The sequence below is a fragment of the Pezoporus occidentalis genome, unplaced genomic scaffold, assembly GCF_034315485.1.
Source record: "Pezoporus occidentalis ecotype Australia unplaced genomic scaffold, CSIRO_AGI_Poc_V1 ctg42, whole genome shotgun sequence".
Taxonomy (NCBI): Eukaryota; Metazoa; Chordata; class Aves; order Psittaciformes; family Psittacidae; genus Pezoporus; species Pezoporus occidentalis.
The window spans coordinates 5906169-5930606 of record NW_026915747.1 but is presented as its reverse complement, the minus strand read 5'-3'; the positions used below and the strand labels follow the sequence as shown (position 1 = coordinate 5930606).

The following is a 24438-nucleotide window of genomic DNA, read 5'->3' as shown; positions in this document are numbered from 1 at the left end:
ATAAAGAGAAACAACAGCCACCAAACCAGGAGCAATTCTAGCCTGGATCACTTGGTGGTTTCAACTTAGGGAGCAAACTTACCCAAATCTGAAGAAATTGTTGAACTGCCTGCAGATCTTGTGAGTAAGCTCTCTCTTACCACAGGCTACAGGACCAGCGAACACCAGCATGGGGTAGGGAGTATCAAGAGAAGGTAAAGTGCTACAAGGAAGGAAAATAAAGGAGCTGTCACATTACCTACAAATGAAATCTTTAGCAACTTTGTATAAAGCTTCTACAGAGGCTTTATCATCATTTCAACTAATCTCATCTGTCTATCACACTGTTCACATTGTTCGCCGTGTAGACAACAATCAGGAGAAGCGTGTGCTCAGTTTGATATGCTCTAAACATAAAAATAGCACAAAATGCTGCATTAAAGACCCCTGGGTCTCTTTTGCCAAAGGAATAATGTTCTATCTGCTATAATCTTTTCTGATTTGTAGCCTTTTCTAAAGCTCCCTCTGCAGTCACAGTGTTGCTGGGATATGTTTAAGAGTTTTCCAAGTCTATTGCAGAGCTGGTACTGTTTTAATGATGAGGATAATGAGCTTAGCATGAACCTGGACTCAATCCTACCAACCTTTCCACGCTCCTGCATGGAATCTTGCTGACTTCCATGGCCCTGCCAGATGAAGGCGGTGATTTGTAAAGGACTCTACAATTCAATACAAGGAAAACCGCTAAGATCCACTGAACACAAACACTGTCACACTAAAAGAACCCAACGTGCTACAGAAATACAAAGCCCTCCATTTTCTCCACGCTGAGCAGATGGTTAGAGCCTCAGATTTCCACTTCCAGCTGTAAATACTGGAATGAAAAGCAGTTGTGTGCTTTTGAGTGTCCAGCAATTTATGTAGACAGCTAAAAATGGAATGCAACTGTGGACTCCCATTTTTAACCCTCAGCTAGATCTTCTGATGAAGCCACTTGATAATACGTCAGAAATAGTTAAAATAGCTCCAAACTCATTTATTTTTAACTAATAAATAGTTTAAATAAATTTAAAGTGGATGGAAACAACCTATGTGTAGCTTCCATTTAATGCAATTTAAGCAGGTAAAAGCAAATACCTGAAACCAGAGCATATTTCTTTTACCTTTTCTAAGGAACTAAGAAGTAACGATAACCATTGAACACAAGCATGGAAGAGAGAGATTTCAAAGTAATGGCTTTACTCCTATTTTAGTATCAGCAAACCACCTCTATTATCTACCAGACTACTGGTATATAATGGGACTTGATGCTTCAGAAGCACTGAGATAATAAGGAAATTGAGCCTCCTAATTCTCTATGGAGTACCAGCCTCACAAAAGACACAACAGATACACCTAGTAAATTAAAGAGACTGGATAATCTCTGTGCATATGAGCTGTTACTAAACTGTGAAATGAACCCAGATCCTGGTTCATGTTCCATCCACTAGGCTATTTTAAAGCAAGACAGTAGCAGAACCCTTAGGATATTTAAAGATTTTTTTTTTACTTACTGTGCTGTTTAGTGTCATTTACAAGATATTAGACAATATAAGCACAAGTTTGTTAGCACAATACATGAAAAATACTGAAGAAGGGAAAAATACACCTTAAAAATCCCTATCTGAATGTATTCAGTTGTGACATTCTGTTCAGTTCAAAAAATAGCTTCCACCTGTCATGATTTTTTAAGCTGTTAAGATTGTCTTTTCCCTTTTAACATATGTGGTGAGAGCAGCCCCGAGGAGAAGGACTTGGGGGTGTTGGTCAATGAGAAGCTCCCCATGACCCAGCTTCAGTGTGCGCTTGAGCCCAGAGCCCACCATGTACTGGGCTGCACCCCAGAGTGTGAGCAGCAGCTCAGGGAGGGGATCCTGCCCCTCTGCTGTGCTCTGGGGAGACCCCCCCTGCAGTCCTGATCCAGCTCTGGGGCAGCAGCACAAGAGGGACGTGGAGCTGTTGGAGCGAGTGCAGAGGAGGCCACGGAGATGCTGCGAGGGCTGGAGCAGCTCTGCTCTGGAGCCAGGCTGAGAGAGCTGGGCTGGGTCAGCCTGGAGAAGTGAAGGCTCCTGAAGGGGAGACCTTAGAGCAGCTCCAGTGCCTAAAGGGGCTGCAGGAAAGCTGGAGAGGGGCTTTGGACAAGGGATGTAGGGACAGGCCAAGGGGAATGGCTTTAACCTGCCAGAGGGGAGACTGAGATGAGCTCTTAGGCAGAAGCTCTTTGCCTGTGAGGGTGCTGAGGCGCTGGCACAGGGTGCCCAGAGAAGCTGTGGCTGCCCCATCCCTGGCAGTGTTCAAGGCCAGGTTGGACACAGGGGCTTGGAGCAAGCTGCTCTAGTGGAAGGTGTCCCTGCCCGTGGCAGGGGTTGGAACTGGAGGAGCTTTAAGGACTCTTCCAACACAAACTGGGTTTCTATGCAAAGACCAGTTTAAGGCAACATGATCCCAGAAAGTGACAGCTGTGGATGTTGTAAGTGCATTGTTATAGATGAACCACTTCAAAGATGGGAATTCCAAGAAATACTCTCGCTGACTAGAGATCCAAATTTTATCGAGATGCAGCAGAAAGGTTCTTTTCCTCAAGGCCATGCCCTTTGTGAATAACGATGTCAAGGCAGGTCTGTGAAGACAGAACCCTTATCTTCAGCATAGTTTAAATATATTCCCTCTCTTTGCATAGAGCTTGTTACATGCTTGCAAATGCAGAATTCCTCTGTAATCTGTTCTGTTGCAATGAAGTGTTATGTCAAATAACGACACAATATATCATTACTTGACATGCTTATACTCAGAATTCAAATTCTCTGAAGTAAATTTCCATTGCTCAAATTCCTCACATCCTCAAATTCCTTGGATTTATTATTTCATCAGAAGAACATGGAGAATATTTCCATAATCCTCTGTTGCATTACATTCCCACTTACTGGTTCTCAAAAGAGAAACTAGAAGTTTTGGGTTGCCTATAACTTGTCAGCAGTATCTGGGCTCATTTAATGAGCACCTTTCCTCTGTCTTTGGTGAGTACAGCAATAGACTGCTGTGCAAGATTAATAGATATCAAGGCCAGAAGGGACTACTGCGATCATCTAAGTCAGACTCGCCTCATCACACTGGCTGCAGGGTTTCCCCAAGTTAGTTCTTGTTGCAAGCCTGGTTCCTGGGGTTCTGTTAGAGTATACTTTAATTAAAAACATTCCAGATGTGGGGAATTCTTGGTAAATGGTTCCAATGGTTAATTGCTTTCATTACTAGAGAGAAGCATGCTAAAGAGGAGCATGAATGAATTGATCCTCAGCAGCCAGATACCAAGTCTCATCTTGCAAGACCCCACTGGCAGCACTGTGCACAGTTCTGGTGTCCTCAACCCAAGGAGGACATGGAGCAAGTCCAGAGCAGGCCAAGGAGGATGCTCAGGGGCTGGAGCAGATCCTGTACTGAGACAGGCTGAGAACACTGGGGCTGTTGAGCCTGGAGAAGAGAAGCTGTGTGGAGACCTCAGAGCAGCTTCCAGTGTCTGAAGGGGGCTACAAGGATGCTGGAAAGGGACTCTTCATCAGGGACTGTAGCTATAGGACCAGGGGTGATGGGTTCAAACTGAAACAGGGGAAGTTCAGGTTAGATATAAGGCAGAAGTTCTTCCCTGTGAGGGTGCTGAGGCGCTGGCACAGGGTGCCCAGAGAAGCTGTGGCTGCCCCATCCCTGGCAGTGTTCAAGGCCAGGCTGTACAGAGCCTTGGGTGACATGGTCTAGTGTGAGGTGTCCCTGCCCATGGCAGGGGGTTGGAACTGGATGATCTTAAGGTCCTTTCTAACCCAAACCATTCTATGATTCTATGATTCTACTCACCCAGTAGACTGAAAAGCCCCCTGTTACTACATTTCTGCTCCCCATTTAGCAGTTCTAACTATGATCAAGCTCCCTTTTAAAATGCCACATGCATGTCTAGTAGGGGACAAACCTCATATTGTTCAGTGGTGTGTTGCTGTGTAACTAAAGAACCAAAAGTCACACACAGACAGGGAATGGCATAAGGAACTTAATGTGAATGTTTTCTGACTGCAGACTATGCAAGAATGTAACTTTTTGCTTCATTTTCACTTCTTAATACAGATATTACTACAAATTAGTTAATTTAAAATGATAGCTGCAAATGAACTATATACTAAGCTGGTTCCAATACACATTTTAGAGTGTAGAAGTCTGGAACACATCCTCATTAGGAAGATTTCACTAATGACTCTGCCGTTTGCTTTCCAGCTGAGCATGGGCGAGCATTCAAAGCACCATTAACAATCTTGGTCAGCCCTGTCAGTGTTGGTCTGCACTGTTGGTATGTTTGTGCATACAATACCTCTGACACAAGACAGAATTGCTGCTTTCCAGCAAAGAAGATACACATACACAATCCAGGAAACAAATATTTAAATAGAGCCTATGTCTGCACTGGAAGAAATCCATGCCTTTAGGTAAAACTATTGTGCTTTCAGTTAAAGAAACCTCCAGCCCTGCAGAGCAGTAAATAAATCTTAGGAGGCTTCTTTAACAGGCTGCTATGAAGTCTCAGAGCTGTCACCACCCCTGGGATGGCTCCAGTCTTTTGTCAACAATCCCAGGGAAGAAAAGACTTGAAATAAAGTTATTCTAAACCTATAAGTTTCTGAGTTAATAAATCATGGATCTTAATTCATAGACTCACAGAACGGTTTGGATTGGAAAGGACCTTCAGATCACCCAGTTCCACCCCCCTGCCATGGGCAGGGACACCTCACACTAGACCATGTCACGCAAGGCCCTGTCTAACCTGGCCTTGAACACTGCCAGGGATGGAGCATTCACCACTTCTCTGGGCACCCTGTGCCAACGCCTCACCACCCTCACAGGGAAGAACTTCTGCCTTATCTGCAACCTGAACTTCCCCTGTTTCACTTTGAACCCATCACCCCTTGTCCCATCGCTACAGTCCCTGATGAAGAGTCCCTCTCCAGCATCCTTGTAGGCCCCTTCAGATACTGGAAGGCAGGTTCAGTGTATAGGGCTACTCAGTTATGAATTCAGATGTCCAAAATGGTGCTACAATGGGATGTGGGGACACTAAAGTTGATCTCAGTACCCACTGTAGCAAATATAAGAATAGATCATATATATTTCATAACATTTTCCATCAGAGCATATTCCAAGCACTCATCAAGGAAGCATCATAGCACACCTGCAGAGCAGCAAATTATGGCCATTTCCAGTTTCTCAATGAGAAATGAGACTGAGGGAAGTCACCTGGCATGCCAGTGGTGACACTGGAAAAGCACAATGATTTGCCTCTCCCATCTGTGCTTAAGTGGCAATGAGCATCATCTCCTTCCAAAGACAGAAGTAGCTGGAGTTCCCTAAGGAAAAACTTAAAAATCTCACCTTATGAATATAAAATGTGCTCCAAAGCCACAAAATAAGGTCATTTTGTTCTCAATGGGATGGCAACAGTATGAAGAGAAGGAGTAAGCAGAGCAGGAAGGAGCTGTGTTTTACAGCTCTCTTCTGCCTCTAGAGATTTTTCAAATGCCTTTGGGAATTGAGAGAAATTTTGCATCTTTCACTGATGGTGCTTGTGGCCATCTGTTTCAACAGATTGTTTAAAAGCAAAGGAGCTGCAGCCAATCTGTCTGAGCATTTAGAGGTGAATGACTGATTTCATTCCATAAACAATTCCAACCAAATAAGATCTGGGGAATGGGTTGCCCAGGGAAGTTGCGAATGCTCCATCCCTGGTGGTGTTCAAGGCCAGGTTGGACAGAGCCTTGGGTGACATGGTTTAGTGGGAGGTGTCCCTGCCCATGGCAAGGGGGTTGGAACTGCGTGATCTGAAGGTCCTTTCCAACCCTAACTATTCTATGATTCTGTAAGATTTGCCCGATTTCCAGCCTGCTAACTAACAGAATACCATAGATCGTCTCCTCTTCAGTAGATTCCTTTAGAGGTGGGAGAGGGACAGGAAAACGTCCCTCTGAATGTGACAACACATTGTGCTTTACATGAGTGCCACCCTCAGGAGCAGATGTGAAGTGGAAGGAAGCTTACCTGTCAAAGATCTTCTGGGGCTGCATCATGCCACGCATAACATGAGTCATGTGGTCTTTAGCAGCAACTACTTCTGGAGGAGGATCATATTTATTCACAGCAGCAACCTGTTCAGAGGCAAAAGAAAGAAGAGCAGTGATGTTAGGGTTTCCAGCTCCTATATGCTTAGCAGACCACTATGAATAATGGTGGCTTTGTATTTATGAGGGTCAGTCTTTGGATTTGGCTTGTCTGTGAGCACATCAATCTTTTCAGTAGTTTTAAGCTCAATTTGATGGATGGATGGAAGGCAGCCAGATATAGGTTACCACCTTTAATATAGCCACCATTTTACTGGAAAGCAAACAGGATGCCATATAAGATACAAAGTAATTTTGCTTAGGTTTTAATTATCCATTAATTTGCATCCTCTTAGTGCTGGTGGAAGATGCCAATGTAAAATCCATAGGGACTGAAGTCATTCATTTCTTTGTCAGAAGAGGAACAGAATGGGCATTAACAAAGAAACTGCACTTTTCTCTTGACAATGCATTTCTGGCTTTCCTGGAATGAGGAGCACTTAAACTCCAAGCATTCCCTCCATCCATTCTATTGAAAGCTCCACTGAGGGTACTGACCATTAATGGGTGGCATATTTTTTGGTGTTATTAATGCTGTGCATTCAGAATCAGGTTAAGAACTCCTGAGTCACTTCAGGTAAACCATCAAATATCAACGAGACAACACTGCTGCAGAACATCGCTGTAAGTTCTGATGAGAACCATGCTGTATTAGCCAGTAGTGTGGTACAGCAGAAGTGGATCTTTAAAGCCAGGTTTTCAGTACTCAGGACCCAATGTCCACACTATTTTGGGAGGAGTGGAGGAAGGGAGCTCATTTCACTTGACTTAGTTTGGTTTGAATTAATGGCTAGGAGCACCTTAGTTGCACATCATCTGGTTAAGGTTAAGCCCCAAAGAAGGCTAGTTCATACAGAATCATAAGATGGTTTGGGTTGGAAAGGACCTTAAAGCCCATCCAGCTCCAACCCCCTGCCATGGGCAGGGACACCTTCCACTAGAGCAGCTTGCTCCAAGCCCCTGTGTCCAACCTGGCCTTGAACACTGCCAGGGATGGGGCAGCCACAGCTTCTGTGGGCACACTGTGCAGGCACCTCAGCACCCTCACAGGGAACATATTGCAAGACTATTCCACACTGAGGCTCAAGCACAGCAAGTTGGGCAACCAGGGGGTTCACTTCAAAACCACACCAGGATAAGTGGGTGAATTACACCCTGGTATTATCCCTTCTCTGTGCTCAAGACAGAGAGAGCCTGGCATTCAACAAGAACTCTAATATTTATGCAGTCAAAGTTAAGAGCAATGAGTTTCCAGGAAGGATAATTTTAGAGGATATTTCCCTGAAATCCAACCCCAATTGGCAGCTGTTGATCCCAACAATTCTAGCATGGCTTGGGCCCAAATACTACATGCAGCAACCAAATTACAGTAAAAGCTGCACAAGAAGGAAAGGATTCTATTACCACAGAAGGTTTGGTTTTGGCAGAAGAATTTACAGTGAAAGCTGCATGGCGTAGAATGGGATACAAGCAGCACTTTAACTTTCAGAGTTCACTTTGCTGTACATGACACTAAAAAAACTCCCAACAATAGTATTCTAGAGATAGCACAGTGGTTATCACTTCAGAGTGTTTCATGAATGTAGTTGCCCATTTGGATTCACTAGCTGAATAACAATGGCAGCTAAGTAATTCTCTTCACTGAACTAAGTTTTTAGGTAAGAAGCCTTGCATTTTGACATATCCCAACTGCCAGAAATTCCATATATATAGAATCCCAGACTGATTTGAGTTGGAAAGAACCTTAAAGCTCACCCAGTTCCAACCCCTGACATGGGCAGGGACACCTTCCGTTAGACCAGGTTGTTCCAAGCCCCTTCCAACCTGGTCTTGAACACTGGATTTAAAAGCAGATGTCTGAATTTGTAGCTTATCTTGGGGGCTAAAACATGGGAGGTTTGTCACTCCCACATGGCTACAAAGCTGCATTTGCATGCATAGTTTTTAATATTCTTTATTTAGAACAAGTTCAGAAGGGTATACTATTTACATACCTTTTCTTTCACTGAAATCTTCTTGAGATCCAGTTCTGTTAGCTTGAGCAACATGAAAATCACTGAGAGCCAATAATCTGCTTGCTCCTGAAGGACAAAGTTTCCACTTTGACATAAAGTACCTAACTTCATCAGTCTAATATTTCATCTCAATCAGTTGAAATCGAATTGGCCTTAATACATTGCAACATAAAAAGCTCTTTGTCTGATGTCAATGCACCATAAATTCACACCCCACCACAAGCTTAGCTTCTGCAGCAAGAGTAAATAATTGTTCAAAGTCTCCAATTATGTTGTTCAAAAGGTCAGGATGGGAACTTAAAATTCACCACCGCATCCACTAGAACACCAAGAAAGACTGTTGGAGAATTAAAAGTGTTATCTATGCTGGGATTATAGAATCATAGAATGGTTTGGGTTGGAAAGGGCCTTCATATTACTCAGTTCCAATCCCCTGCCATGGCCAGGGACACCTCACACTAGACCATGTCACCCAAGGCTTTGTCCAACGTGGCCTTGAACACTGCCAGGGATGGAGCATTCACCACTCCTCTGGGCACCCTGTGCCAGCACCTCAGCACCCTCACAGGGAAGAGCTTCTGCCTTATCTCCAACCTGAACTTCCCCAAAGTTTGAACCGTTACCCCTTGTCCTATCCCTATGATAAGTTACATAGTAATATTACACAGTAATAAACTATGGTTAATAATTCTAACCTCAGTCATACTATAGGAACTTTAAAAGAGAATTTGCACTATAAATTTGTTATCATACAGGCTTTTAAGTCTGAGACAATAAAAAGAATAATTGAAAGTCAAATTAAAAAGCTGACACTGACAAGTTCATGAAGGTTCCTAGCTCCAAACCAGTAAGGTCCTGTTAAACAATAGAACAGCTGTCATAAGATGGTTGTTGCATGTATGAGTTATTAAAAGAGTAATTGAAAGGAATATGATGAGACTTTGCTTTGGGGAAGGACATCTGAACAGAAAAAGGCTTTTGGATTATAGAGGACCAGGGGCAGCCTATTTTGGGTATTTCTTACACGGTAATGTCATTGTGTGCCACAACACATGAAAGCCAAAGCAAAACTGGCAATTACAGGAAGAAGAAATTAAACTGTTAATATTTTTCTTCTTTCTAACATTGGAAATCGCTGTAAAATTCACATAAAATTTAGAAATCACAAGAGTCAGGAGGGAATCACCTTTTATCACCCAGGACAAATGATAAATGCAGAGGCAAAGTTAGAATTTCCTATATTTTGCAACTGTTGTTGTTGATAAAATAGATGTTTAATTCCTTGATTGAGGAATACTATGGGAGCCATAAATAAGAACTAAGTAAATCCTAGAGAAGAAAAGATGATACAGATTCGAGAGGCACATGATTTAAATGGGACATTATTATATTCCTTTGGGCTTTTACCAGGACAATTAAGTACAGACCTTCAAAGCAAAAGAAAAGGGAATCTTTTCCCAAACTAAAATCATGGAATGCTGTGAATACAAATTATAAATGGATTCACAAATTGAAGTAATCAATTCAATGGATTTACTGTGTTAAACATCATGATTCACATGCAGCTTTTGTTTAGACAAAGTTCCCAGACGAAGGTTGGTACCCATGACAGGGAAACCATCACTCAGGGTTTCTTGTACTGACTCCTTAAAATTACCTGGCCCTTGTCAGATATAGAAGCTGAGGCTAAAGGGGTTCTGGTCTGATCCAAACCAGCAGTTCCAGATTCTTATTTTTGGCTTCCTCTTACCTGTACAGGATTCTTTAACAGATTTAAAACTCTGAGGAGAGGCAGATCTTCAAGGTGCTTAAGTTCACTCAGCTCAGCAATCTAATTAGTGACAGAGAGAGAACATAAATCAGCAGCAATAGAATCCATGATAACTATGGGGGGGGGCAAAGGTATTTTAGTCCCTGCTTTTAAAATCTGGACATAAACCAACTTCATTATACTCACAAAACAGGTATGTATGTTAAGCGCATTCAAGAAGGCACTTCTAGCCACAAAAGGCAGAGAGCTTGTATGTTAGTTGGAGGAGCAGCACAATACAGACAGCAACTTCAAACCACCTGATTTTTTGCAGTTCTTTCAAATGTCAGGCCCTGACACATTCAGTTTTTATGTGGCTGATGTGCTTAAGTGAAGCAATTGTGCATTTATATTTGTGCTTTAGCTGACTGGCAAAAGAAAATCTTTCTAAGAAGAGTTTCTTTTCACTGCAGCTCAAGTTCATCCTACCCAAGTTGCAGCACTTGATTGAAAAGCATCCTCATAGCTGTCCTTGGCTGTGTGTGTCCAGAGGATGATGCCTTCCACTTAAGGTCTCCTCTATCCACAAAGGAAACCTGGCTTGGTTGCACTCAGGCACATCAGACAGGCATTAGAAGTGGGATTAATCAGAGGCTGTGTGCCCAAAACAAAGTCTCACTTGAGGCACTATAAATGCTGAGGGAACAGTTGTAAGGTTGTCAATTAAGTGCATCTAATGGAATTCGTGTTGCCTCATTTTAGCCATAGCATCACAGAATGGTTTGGGTTGGAAAGGACCTTAAGATCATACAGTTCCAACCCCCTGCCATGGGCAGGGACACCTCACACTAGACCATGTCACCCAAGGCTCTGTCCAGCTTGGCCTTGAACAATGCCACGGATGACATCTGCTAAACTAGCACAAACCAATACCCTAACCTCACTTTATCACTAGTGGAGAGGCAGTTCCAGAGGTCGCTGGATCCATGGTAGGCTGGGATTAATGGCCTTGTAATGCTTGATACCTATTCTCCCTCCACTGCTGAAAGCCTGAACTTAGAAGACTCCAGATTCTATCCCTATACTCAGTCTAAAAACACAAACCTCCACCATAGCCTACCCAGTATTTATTTAGGGATATCAAGAAGCCCACCATGAAACAGTTTTGACCAAGTTAAATGTCATTTGGGTGGATTTCATAAAGAAATCCTAGAATGCCAACTGTCAGCATCTGGAAAATCACTCAACATGTATAACAGAGACCTAGTTTGCAGATAAACCAAGCATTTGAGATCACACTGGGTGGTAGGAGCTCAAGAAACTCAGATCTTTCTGTGTTAATTAATCAAAATTCACTTTAAATTCTCTTTAAATTTCCTTCCTTCAAAAACCGGTGACTCATTAAAGGGTTTCAATAACATCATTAAAAGAGGCAAATTCTGATGAGGTAAAATTAATAGCTTTACATGCTAAAGAACAGTGGAAACTATATGAGGCAATGGTGGTGTTATTAGTGCTAATAGCAACCATACTATTAGTTAGTTTCCTGGCTTGTGCAATTGATGTACCTTTAAATGTCAACCTGAATACAGTGTGAGAAAAAACAATTCATAATCTTGTATTACATCCTGTAAATGTATCTTGCAAATGGAAGAAATGACAGAAAATTATCAATATAGTCAAAATATAAATAATATCCTGATTCATGTTTTTATGTCTTATTTTCTTAGACTTTTTCTTTCATGAGCAGATCCAGCTTTGATGTTAAAATGAGTCACGAATTTTCAGTTAAGTCTCCAGTTTCCAGTCTTTTCAGGCAAGGATGCTGGAGGATCAATATCAGTAGTATTACGTATATATGGCTTGGGTTTCAAAACTCAAACCCAAATGAGTTTGACTGTATCATTGTACTGCCAGTGGATACTGCTGCATAATGAAAGCTGCTTTATAATAGAGTCCATGAATTCTGCCCCATAGGATGTTTCCAGCTGGAAGGTCAGAAGAACCTGTGGTTGTAAAATTAGGCTGGGAGATACCAGGAAAGCTTCCTGAGGCCTGGCAGTAGAAAAGCTGTGATACAAGTAAAAAGCCTCAAGAATAATCAAGCTGGAAAAGCTGCACACTCATCCCTATCTTATCCACTCGGAAGAACACTTAGTTATTTATGTATGTGAGCACTAAATGCTACAGAAGTGATACCTACATAAAGATAAACCCATCCAGAGATCTAAAGCCTAAGGAGTACTACACTATCAACTAACATGTGAAGCAACACTGGAGTAGGAAAGGAAAGGAAAAATATAATCTTTTCTAATTAATTTCTTGCAGATTTTAAGATTCTTTGATTAAACCTTAAAAGGGATTGGATTTTAGAAAAAAAAAAATGATGTATTCTTAGAAAAAGCTATATTTTATATATATTAAAATCAAGTATGCTACCTGGTTGTCCTCTAAGTTGATCACCTGTAGTAGATCATGTTTCTTCAAGCCTTCTAGACTAGTTATTTTATTGCTAGAGAGGTCCAATGTCTGTAGAGCTTTCAAGCTGCCCAGCCCAGTAATCTTCTCAATATGGTTAAAGCTCTAAGAAGAAATGAAAGGACACAAACTGCTGATAAAGTTCTACAGACAGAAACCAACATGCCTGAGGAAGAACAGAATACCCTTTGTTATTGAGAATCCTATTACAAATAGGCCTGTTATGCATTAGCCGCATCTTCATCTTGAGATGACACATTACAGCTTTCCACATTGCTCAAGGAAAAAAGAATCAACTATCTCTGATTGACTTATCTTCAACTCACCTGGAAGAGCAACAAGAGACAACAGCATGAGAAATTGCTCCAGCATCCTTTTAAAGCTGATCCTAGCTAAAGGACACCCTTGTCAGTATCCGAATTAAAATGTAGAAAATAGTTATGCACATAAAATGACAGAATATATATACATAAATACATAGAATTTCCCTCTGCAATCATAGCTATATTTACACATGATTACAGAGTAAATAATCAAAATATGAAGGCAGAACAATACAGTAATGCCTTCTTTGGACTACTGGCAATCACTAGGATACACAAGTTTATCCTGATGCACACTAAGTGAAGGCAAACTTTATTTACTCTCAGTGACAGCATGCATAGGCATGTTTAAAACAACCCCCAAACAAACCAACCTAACTTACTCTTAGTTTACATAGATTCTAACACAAGAAATGACCCAAGCTTTAGTTTTAGACTCTAACACAAGAAATCCCAGACTGGTTTGTGTTGGAAGAGACCTTAAAGCTCATCCAGTCCCAACCCCCTGCCACAGGCAGGGACACCTTCCACTAGAGCAGCTTGCTCCAAGCCCCTGTGTCCAACCTGGCCTTGAACACTGCCAGGGATGGGGCAGCCACAGCTTCTCTGGGCACCCTGTGCCAGCGCCTCAGCACCCTCACAGGGAAGAGCTTCTGCCTAAGAGCTCATCTCAGTCTCCCCTCTGGCAGGTTAAAGCCATTCCCCTTGGCCTGGCCCTACAGGCCCTTGTCCAAAGCCCCTCTCCAGCTTTCCTGCAGCCTCTTTAGGCACTGGAGCTGCTCTAAGGTCTCCCCTTCAGGAGCCTTCTCTTCTTCAAGCTGAAAAAATGACCCAAGCTTTAGTTCATTAGACTCTAACATAAGCTTTTGAGAACTCATAAACAACTATCATTGTTTCCATTCTTCCCATACAAGGTACAAGACAGAAAACCTACATTTATCACTGGACACCAGATGGCTTTGTTTGTCAGGGCCTCACAAATCACATACTCGTTTCTGCTATGAACTCCAAATAGATGCAACATGCTGAAGTTCTGTACTCATCTTTGTCCCAGTGGCCACACACACCCAGATGGCCTCTCAACATGATTTCTTCTGGATAACCTTGCAAGCTCTATTTTGCCATCAGCATCACCTTGTGCTGAAAGCTTAGAAGCCTCATATTCTATTAATAAATATTTAGGAACTATTGAAATAAATAAGGCAGCTGACTCTAATGTGAATCCAGTTGTCTGTCCTTGACATTTTTCCTGACTTTTAAATGTTTAATTAGGTTATTAATAGCATGGAGGCTCCTTCTTCTCTTCCTGTTCTTCGTTAGACCTCTGGTTAATAGGATACAGCTCAGAGCTCGAGCTGCGAAAGGCTATGCAAGAGATGCACATAAAATCCTGTGAACTAAAGGGATTTGTGTAGAGATCTTTTTATTTTGCAAGGCATAAAATTCCTAAGAGCCCAGTTCATTAGAGCTGCACTTCTTAGTTTTTTTGCAAACATAAGCAGAATAAAGGCTCCTTTTTTTGGTATAGCTAGGCAGTATTTACAGGTTTTGATGTCTTTCTGCCAAACTTCAGACCTCACTACTCTTTCAACCTAAAAATCTCCAGGGAAAATGGAAAAGAAAGCTGAATCCATGGGACGAGAAGGGATGGCTGCTCCTATGAAGAGCTGCATTTTATTCTAACGAGTAAAAGGAAATGCCGTGCTAAAATCTGTCTATTTACATAATTTCCACATGAGGATGTGCTTTGCTAATTAAAAAACGACAAGCAGTTGTATAAATAATCGTATCAGCATGTAGGAACCCAACCTGAAGCACATGTTCATATTAATAAGCTTTAGCTGTTAACACAACCTCCAAAGCGTTTTACAGCAGATAACCCATTACTAGCAGAATTATTACTAGGCCTTTTAACATATGAGGAAATCAGTGCAGACAATAGGCGAGCCACTCAGTGTAGTTCTCCCTGAAGAAAAGATCACCCTGTCAGCTTAGATCTTCATAGTCTTTTAGGAATACTCTCATTTCAGAACTTTGAGACATGATTTTGCCAATCTGAGTTCATCTTATCCACTAAAAAGGAGACAAAATCCAGTTTTATTACCACTAAGGCCATAACTGAAGGCAGTATATATATATATATATATATGTGAAAGAGAGGCAGATTAAAAATAGGTTAGCAAACACTATTTGAATATATTATTCAAAGCACACTACTGTCCACTTTTAAATGTGACTCACAGGGGGCAGAGCCAGGAGAAGAGGCACCAGCCCTGAGTGGGTAAAAACCTCCTGGGTGGGAAAGGTGCACAATGGGCAGGGCTGCACTTGGAGCTCCTTGGTGGAGGTCCTCCTGCAGCAGGGGCTGAGCTGCAGGATGCTGTTAATAGACTGAAAGATGTCAGGGAAGCTGAGATGAAGCAGCACTGCTTGCTCCAAACCCAAACTGTGCAGGGGCCTCAAGCGTCCACTGTAGTTTTTGGAGGAAAGAAGGAGGCTGTTAAGCCAGGAAGCTGGGAATTAGTGACAAACCAATAAAAAAAGGAGGAAAAGGACAATTAAAAGCAAGGGGCTTCCTCCCAAATCTGTTGTCCCAACCCAGAACCACACTGCTGTCCTGCAGGGGACTAACGAGGAAATGCACTCGCAGCATGAACAACCGACTGGTGCACTGGGAAAGAAGATCTCTACTGGTACTGCCAGGAAAAAGCAGCTGATTGTAGTAGTAGGGGACTCTACTTTGAAAGGCACAGGGGCACCCATCTGTCGGCCTGACCTGGTCTCAAGGGAGGTGTGTTGCCTACCAGGGGCACGGATCAGGGATGTGGCAGAAAGGCTGCCTGCTCTAGTTAAGTCCCATGGACTATTACCCACTTCTAGTGATCCATGTGGGTGCTAGGGATATAGATAGTAGTAGCCTGGGGAACATAAAGAAGGACTACAGAGCCCTGGGAGAGGTGGTTAGGGGCTCTGGAGCTCAGATAGTCTTTTCATCAATTCTCCAGGATACAGGGGAGGACCTAAAAAAAGCTAGGAGGATTAGCCAGGTTAATAAATGGTTAAAAGGGTGGTGTCATAGTCAGGGGTTTGGGTGTCTTGAACAGGGGACCCAAGTTTGTAGGCCAGGTCTAGCAGGGGCTGCTGGAGCTGCTGTTTGGTAGGAGGCTTGGCAGACTTATCAAGGATGCTTTAAACTAGATATGTTAGGGGAAGGGGGCATCATTCCATCCCAACACACCCAGTCAGTTGCCAGCACCTATAATAAATGCTTGGAGCAATGTAGAGATATTCCAGCTGCTCCAGTCAATGAATCAGCTTCATTTGGAGCTCGGCTCAGATGCCCCTATACAAATGCCCGTAGCATGGGGAACAAACAAGAAGAATTAGAGATGGGTGCACGTCTGTGAGGGTATGATATAATATGCACCACAGAAACCTGGTGGGATGGCTCCTATGACTGGAGTGTTGGAATGGAAGGTTAGAGACTCTTCAGAAAAGACAGGCCTGTCAGACAGGGATGAGATTATTAAGGTCATTTTACAAGTATGGGGCTGAGGAACACTGAGATTAATGCCTTCCCAAGGCTTGCAGAATGAGTAAGATGCATGCCAACAAGTGTAGGCATTGATAGAGGTCTGTATTTGGGCTAGTTATCCTTGGCTACCTTCATAACCAACAGGCATGTCCAAGGCCTGATGCATCTTGTGCAATGGAGACGTCAGCAGCTGGATCAGAATAATGAAGTGTTTTAAGTGTCCATTTCTGTCCACTGACTTTTGAGGCAGCAAAGAACAAGCAGCTCAGGTGCACTCATCTGCACTGAAGCAATCTGAAGCCAGAGAAGATAAATCCCACTACAGCACCTAGAAATATAACCTAGAAAAGTTGTATTTAAACAAATATATTCTAGATCTCTTGATGCAAAGCTGGCAACACAAAACTTCCCATCGCATTACAAGAGCCTTAAAAGAGTAGATAAATATCCTTTAATAGTATAGCAGAATTGCATACTGAAGTTGACTTGTGTTCTAAAACAAAAGCATCTCAGTCCTCACTTTTCCTTCTCCTCTCCCAGCTCCCTGCTATCATCAACACAATTTTATGAGGAAAAAAAAAGAACTCAATTCATTGTTTGTACTGTGGGTCTTGCACAGTAACTTCTTACACGTCACCTAAGCAACAACAAAACCTACCCAGAGTAAATGTAAAGTATCTTTGGAACCCAGCTGCACATGGCCCTGAGCATCCTCCTCTGAAGATGTCTCTGCTTTGAGCAGGAAGCTGGCTTAGATGAGCCTCACAGCTCCGTTTTCACCCATATCATGTTATGATTCTGTATTAATAATCCAAATGTGTCCAGAATTACAAATATCTCTGAAAATATTTTAATGTAACCAACTTCACATTTATTAAGGAATTCATATAATAATAAAAGACAGGAAAATAACTAGAATTACTTCTCTCTTACCAGGTTGAGTATTTTGATAGGTAGGTTCTCAAGGCCACTGATTGCAACAAGTCTGTTGTGTGACAAACTAAGGTGAGTCAGACTGTGACACTTCCCCAGTCCTTGTAACTCCTCTATGTTATTAACTACACAGAGGTTTTTGCAGTTAAGGAAAAGAACTGAACATAAACCCTTAGCAATTAGCTGCTAAATTAGCCAATGGAGCTGAATTTTATGGTGTGGGGAGCTGGACATCAAATGCTTCATGATAAGGAGTTTTAAATCCCAGTTACTCACACCTACCCCTATTCTGGAATTTACTGCCTCCACGTTTGACTGACACAGCTTTTGGTAGGGCAGCAGGACAAGTGACACAAATCAAGATAGAAATATCCTTCCTCTCCTTTTAGAGAGGTTCTGACCTCTGATTGTTTCTGTGACCTGGTTTACTATGCAGTCCTTCAAGGTGGCATAACCAGGCTGATGGCAAATCGAGTAATGAAAATGAGGGAACAGGAGTTTAGGGAAGAAACTACTGCCAGCATCTTGAAAATCATGCTGTAAATCTCTGGTCTTCTTACCAGATGCGCATATGCTGGCTAAAACATAGGAGTATTTATCATAGAATGGTTTGGGTTGGAAGGAGCCTTAAAGCTCATCCAGCTCTAACCCCCTGCCACAGGCAGGGACACCTTCCACTTGAGCAGCTTGCTCCAAGCCCCTGTGTTCAACCTGGCCTTGAACACTGCCAGGGATGGGGCATCCATCTGAGGAAGAAAAGTTTGGGTGTGGAAAAACTGTTAAGCCATAAACATCAATATAAGGCAGCAAATTTCTTAGCTCTAAAAACTAATACAATCAGGTTTAGTCTTTTAATGACTTACTATAGTACTTTGTCAGCTGTTACTGCCAAAGCTGTCTCCTTCCCTGGTTTGGGGCAGTTTCCTCCTTAAATACTCATTTATAAACCTGTCAGGTGTGCTTGTGCATGCACTTGTCAGAAAAAAAGTTGCAATGACCTTACCATCTGCATCATAATTTACTCAAAGGTGTTAAGAAATGCTTAGTTACTGTCAACAAGGAATGCCTGCCAAACAGCTCTGCTACTGCATGATATTTAATATAGTATTTTCAGTTAGGATTTCAACGAACAGCTTGTTTTGTCTGCCATGTCTTCAGTGAGAAGTGCTTGACATGGGTTAGGAACAGTGCCACTTTGCTATTCTAAATCCTGCACTTCTAAATCCCACGCTCGTTTTCCACTCTTTCAGAGGCTCCTGTTGCAACTGTATTCCTGAAACAAGTTTTCCTCCCCATTGCAAATGAAGAAATGGAAGACAGCACACTGCTGCACTGAAAAAATACTGCTTCAGATGCACAATACACATCTGTGATCTTTCTTCCCTTTTCAGTTTGCCATGTGGATTTAGCTCTGAGGGAAAATTAGAATTGCAAAGGGATAGTGAGTCAATGCCATTTGCTGACAAGAATCCTGTCACCTGCACACCTTCTAAAACATGTGAATAATGTAACCTGGGCACCCTGCATGCGCTTTATCTGCTCCTACATGAAAAAGACATTGTATTAATATCGTTTGGGAATGGGATAAGAGACAGAGAAAAAACTGCCACAGCTTCTGTCTTTTCTCTTTCACGGAGTGGAAAAGCAAGATACAATTCCTGGAGCAAAGAGGAAAGGCTCACAAGCTCTCAAGAAGCAATTTGAAGCGATACAGCGCGTCAACATGAAACTCCAGATGAATTTTCAGGAGAACCTTTAGGAAGACCAAGAGTGCTATGGAAAACGAAGCCATGAAGAAACTTAATGTCCAGGTTCATGTTTATCTGATTTCTGGCACAACAGTGTTTCAAAGCCCACAAAGTGGGTACCACAGTGGGGACAGTGGGGAGCAGAATACCTTCATTCTGTGTACTTCTCTCAGTGCGTCCAGGAAGGTTTTCCTTTCTTAAGGATTCTATTCATTGTCACTAAATGGTCTTGTTCTCCAGAGAGCCTCTATAGTCCCTGTGTATTAGCTATGTTTAAGATTAAACAACATACACATTTTCATTTAGGGGAGCTTAGTCTTCCAAGCTGATTTCCTATTAACCTTTAGTACATAAAGATACTGGAATTATATATTATGTCTGCCATGCAAACACAGTGTGACATGTCACTGTTTCAGCTCTACATGATGCAGTTCCTCTAGTGCACTAAATCCTTAACATGTATACACAAATACTTTAAAACCCATGGATGCCCAAGTAAATTAAGATCAGTACCACCACCAGTGTGTCTTTCTTCTAAAGACAAAACTAACATGAAGAAAAAGGTATAAATGTGAAGCAAGTTCAGAAAACAAACAAGCAACTTTTCTCCCATTAGAGTTTCTATAAAGGATACAATCCAGGAAGAGTTTAGTGAGTGACTCGTATGCTGACAAGTTTTCCATTTTAGGTATTTGATTGTATGAGAAATCGACTACCTAAAGGAAAAAAGAGAAAGAAAGTTAATTTTATTGCAACAGCACATAGAGGTGTCTTGTAAAACAAAATGGCTTTTACATTAAACTTGTGATCAAGGGCATGGAAGATCATTAATATTAATTCAGGGAGAGGGGCCTTGGACAAGGGCCCATAGGGACAGGCCAAGGGGAATGGCTTTAACCTGCCAGAGGGGAGACTGAGATGAGCTCTTAGGCAGAAGCTCTTCCCTGTGAGGGTGCTGAGGCGCTGGCACAGGGTGCCCAGAGAAGCTGTGGCTGCCCCATCCCTGGCAGTGTTCAAGGCCAGGTTGGACACAGGGGCTTGGAGCAAGCTGCTCCAGTGGAAGGTGTCCCTGCCTGTGGCAGGGGTTGGAGCTGGAGGAGCTTTAAGGTCCCTTCCAACCCAAACCATTCTGGGATTAAAACTGGGATATAAAGAGAAAGGTTCTTTTTTTATGACACACAGAATTCACATTTTGAGAACTTCCAATACTATACTTTGTTCCAACAACATTACCATTAATGGTCCTGTAATTATCCAGACATATTAAAAAACTAACAGAGGAGACAGAGGAATATATGGAGTTTGTATTTCAAAATACCCTCTTGCTTTTAACAACCCAGTGGGCTACAAGAGACCTACAGCAAAGGGAAGACTCCCCCACAGCTACAATTCAAGCACATAGAAATCACAGAATCATAGAACAGTTAGGGTTGGAAAGGACCTTAAGATCATCAAGTTCCAACCCCCTGCCATGGGCAGGGACACCTCACACTAAAACCATCTCACCCAAGGCTCTGTCCAACCTGGTCTTGAACACTGCCAGGGATGGAGCATTCACAACTTCCTTGGGCAACCTGTTCCAGTGCCTCACCACCCTCACAGTAAAGAACTTCCTCCTTAGATCCCGTCTAAACTTCCCCTGTTTCAGTTTGAACCCATTACCCCTTGTCCACCTGGTACAATATGATTGGCACCAGTCAATTTGAAGGACAGGAATCAATCCCACTAAAGGTCTGATGAATTCAAGAAGGAGTCAAAAATTCTGGCTGTATTTACCTCCAGCTAGAACAGTTGGTTTTACAATACAACTTCCCATGGCATGCAAAGGTTCAGAGTGTGAGGGAAAGCAAGAGCCTGAAATGTCCAGCATGAAATACCCAAAGACTTGGAAAAAGCTATTAAAATGTCAAATGAGGTAAGAAAGAACAAGGAAGGCATAAAAATTCACTTTTGCATGTGTCCAAATACAATGTCTAAGTTAGATTTAGAAACGGGATAAATTTAAACCTACAAAATGCATATTTGGCAACTTACCTTGAGATTTTTAGGTGGTTTAAAACCAAAATATGTAGTCAATTCATTGTTGGAAGCATTCAGTTCTAGTAAGTAAGGCATGTAACTGACACAAGAAAGATCTAGTAACAAAACAAAAGGTCAAATCCTTTACTTGAATGCATAGGTAAATGCAGAGGTCATCATGTCAAAAAGGGATAGTTATCAAGAATGATAGCAACCAAGAATGAATTTGTACTTACACATTCGGAAAGTGATGTTTAAAGTGCAGATATACTAACACCTTCTACTAGAAAAAAAGACAGTTTCTAAACCATAGAGAATAAATATTCAAATTCTACATTAAATTTCCATTATGTCAACTGATTTATCTATAAACCAGAAGACAGTTTTATATGCCAGCTACCTCTGGAATGACAAAGAAACTATCTCTGTCCTAAGTTAGTAATCACTGGAGAAAAGTATTTCGCTACTGAAATACTAAATGACCAGTTGCTATGGAAAAGTCCCTGCTCTGTTCAGACCCAGCCTTCTCAGACAAGCTGTAAGTAAAATGAGCATGGAGACTTGCTGCCTCACAAAACTGCTGCTATTCTTGGACTCCAGCACCCCAAGTGAAATGAACCTGAAAGAAATACTGCAACAGGTTGCCCATCACAGCTTATTCCTCTTGGTGTTAAATGAGTTGAGGAGTATGAGGGAAGAGGGAAGGAGCAGGAGATGGAGTTCATCCCAGTCTCTATTTACTGCCTTTCTAAATCATTTTTCACATCTTATCACCAACGGGAAACCTTGACAAAGGAAAGCCCAAGGCTGGGAAACCTGTTCCAGACATAACTTTAAATATTATGATGTCTGCACATGTAAAATGTCAACCTTAACCTTGTATTGACATGCTTGTTTGCATTTTATCTTTGGATAATAAACTGGACAATAATCTCCATGTTCTCACTGATAAACATATGCTGCCACAGCTGCCTGAATGGTCCATACATCACTCTCAAGAATATCTAGCCATGGCCTCATTCTATAGACCTGGAGTAGTTACACCATTAAAATGAAGACCAGGCTTTGTGATACTAAAGCTACATGGTAGAGTGCATTTCTCATCTTACATGATTTCACAAGCCAAGAATTTACTAGCGTATTTACTACATACCATTAATTTTATTAGATGAAAGTTCCAGCTTCTGCAGGTGAATGTATCTGGAGAGAATGCTAATGTCACTTAACTCACGACCCTGGAAAGATAAAGAAAGGGACTTTAAAACCGGCTGTATAACTTCAGCTGCTCTCCCAAGATACACACAGTATCAGGAGACATTGAAGAGGTGCTTCAAGGTCCCTCTGGCTGGATGTGTCAGAACAGGGTGGCGTATACAGAAAGTGATGTTAGAATGGTGAAAATGTCAAGAGATGACTTTAAAACACAACCAGGAGAGATATCTGCAGCCAGGAACAATGCTAGCAAAACAATCTGCGTAGAAAAGGGAGCAGCAGCGTCAAGTAAGCTTTAAGAGACACAACCATTGACCCATTTCTGAAGGAGCAATGGATGCAGCATTCTCAGGTGTTTCACATGCTCCTGTATTATTTTCCTCCAGCTGACTGAAGCAGGAAGAAGTATTTTCACACCTGAAGATTGGGTAAGGAAGAATCTTACTGCTGTTGGTACTAAGTGCAAAAAGACTGCTGATATACAGCTGTTAGCAGGAGCCATGCTGTGTCTTGTCAGAAGTCCCATGTATGCAAAGCAGCGTTGACAGAGACAAAAACCTGCCTCTTGAAGACCAACTATTTGCTGTTAAAAAGAGGAAATCTTTGAGCAGAGAAGCACTTTACTTTGATGGTCTTTGCTCATACTTACTGAAAGCGACAGGTTAAGATAGACGTATTCAATACCAGTGGCTGAGCGCCCCAGCTCGTGGAGTCCCTCAGCCACGGTGTCTTCATCCAACACTCCCTCAAGCTGACCCTATAAAGTAGCAGAAATGGGAAAGGAATGGATTAAGGGGGGGATTTATGAAATGGAATTCCCCACAAAAGGGGCTGTTTGGGTTGCAACTGCGAATGGAGTTTCATAACAAAGTCCTCTAACACTGCTTTCAGGGCTCCATCACCCTACTAAGGCACTACACAAGGTTTAACACAGCCTCAAACCAGATAAACGGGTCGTGTACTGCCTCCATACGTTTGAACAGGTTCAACAGGTTTCTGCTGGCTTATTTTTACCTTCTGATTTAAACGCACAGCCGTTTCCAGAGGTACTGAGCCATGAAACTCGCATTGCTCGTGGATGTTAACATCTCAGCAAATCAGCTCTAACATAACCCCAGCGCTGCGCCCCAATATGCACCTTATTGGAAGCTGTTTCAGTTGGTTCAGCATGAGCAGCTAGCGCTGCCCTTCAGAGAGCAGTCCTTGCCAGAGAGGGCACTTGACAGATGGCACTAATGAAGCACTGCATGGGTTTAACAGGAGAATAAGCCAATGGGTTGTGAAATCCCTGCAAGCTTGGTGAAGTCGCACAATTGCTAACCCAGGGACCACGATAAAGAGTGTTTCAAACGGTAATCATCTGAACTGTAGCACCTACATGCTCTAGCGATGGAGACTACAGATGTGTTCCTACTAGGCAAACACACAAGGTCTTAATGCTGTGGCAGTGGACGCTGTTAAGCCCAGCAGAGAAGAGAGAAAGAATTCATTTGGATCCAGGGGGTTATTTAGTCTCAGGACCGGGCATATAAACAAGAAAGGCATTTAATCTGGCCATTCATATGCCAGTTTACCCTTAGTTTTTATATAGCAAAAGAGGAGAGGGGCAATCCAGAGCTATTCTGGATACAATGGGAATAAAATAAACCCTAAAAAAGGCAGAAATTAGAGGTGATAGGAAGAGACCAAACCAACCTTTCCCCTCTTTGGGGAAAGGAGAAATCACTCCCTGGTGCTCCCATCAACATCCCCTTCTTTCCCTGGTAACAACACTGAGTGATGAGGGGGGAAAGGGTTGTTCCCTCACGAGCACATCCCTCCCCTAACAGCTGGGAAGCACTGAGCTGAACCTCTGTGTGCTGGGACTCCTCTTCCTTTCCATCCTCCTCCTGCTTGTCCTCTGGGTGAGGCAGGCTGGGCCGCGGCTGCTGCAGGCTGGGCCTGTCCTGGGGCTGCAGGGGCTGCGGTGGCTGAGGAGGAGGAGGAGGAAGCCGCTCATGGAGGCTGCCGCCTCCTCGTTTCTCTTTACCCCCAGCCATGAGCTGTGATGAGGGCGCAGAGGGAGCTGCCCTATTGACGCTTCGCCCTGAACGACCACTCCATCACCCCTCCCTGCAGGCCGCCGCCATCTTGCTGCTCTCCCGTTGCCGTGGAGACAGGGGGCGGGCGATCGGCGCCAGCCAGCCAATAGAAAGGCGGCTGGCGGAGCGGTGCAGGAT

At 42.7% G+C, this 24438-nt stretch overlaps 1 protein-coding gene across 8 annotated transcripts in view; it reads right to left on the bottom strand.

The window, feature by feature from the left end:
- Window positions 1-24273, bottom strand: part of LRGUK (leucine rich repeats and guanylate kinase domain containing) — a 55814-nt gene extending 31541 nt beyond the window's left edge. For 7 of the 8 annotated variants that reach the window (XR_009967725.1, XR_009967726.1, XR_009967727.1 and 4 more), the window contains exons 1-11: window positions 24070-24273; window positions 22869-22976; window positions 22161-22242; window positions 21023-21123; window positions 19623-19704; window positions 17241-17365; window positions 12411-12554; window positions 9972-10052; window positions 8201-8287; window positions 6088-6194; window positions 83-202 (exon numbers count right to left, since the gene is read on the bottom strand). Coding sequence is in view for 5 of the 8 variants with exons in the window: in XM_062634269.1 (XP_062490253.1) it covers window positions 83-202; window positions 6088-6194; window positions 8201-8287; window positions 9972-10052; window positions 12411-12554; window positions 17241-17365; window positions 19623-19704; window positions 21023-21123; window positions 22161-22242; window positions 22869-22976; window positions 24070-24258 (1226 nt within the window). In the remaining 3 variants the exon portion in view is untranslated. The remainder of the gene's footprint in view (window positions 1-82; window positions 203-6087; window positions 6195-8200; window positions 8288-9971; window positions 10053-12410; window positions 12555-17240; window positions 17366-19622; window positions 19705-21022; window positions 21124-22160; window positions 22243-22868; window positions 22977-24069) is intronic. The other variant, XM_062634267.1, reaches the window with a different exon arrangement.
- Between the last annotated feature and the right edge of the window lie 165 nt (window positions 24274-24438).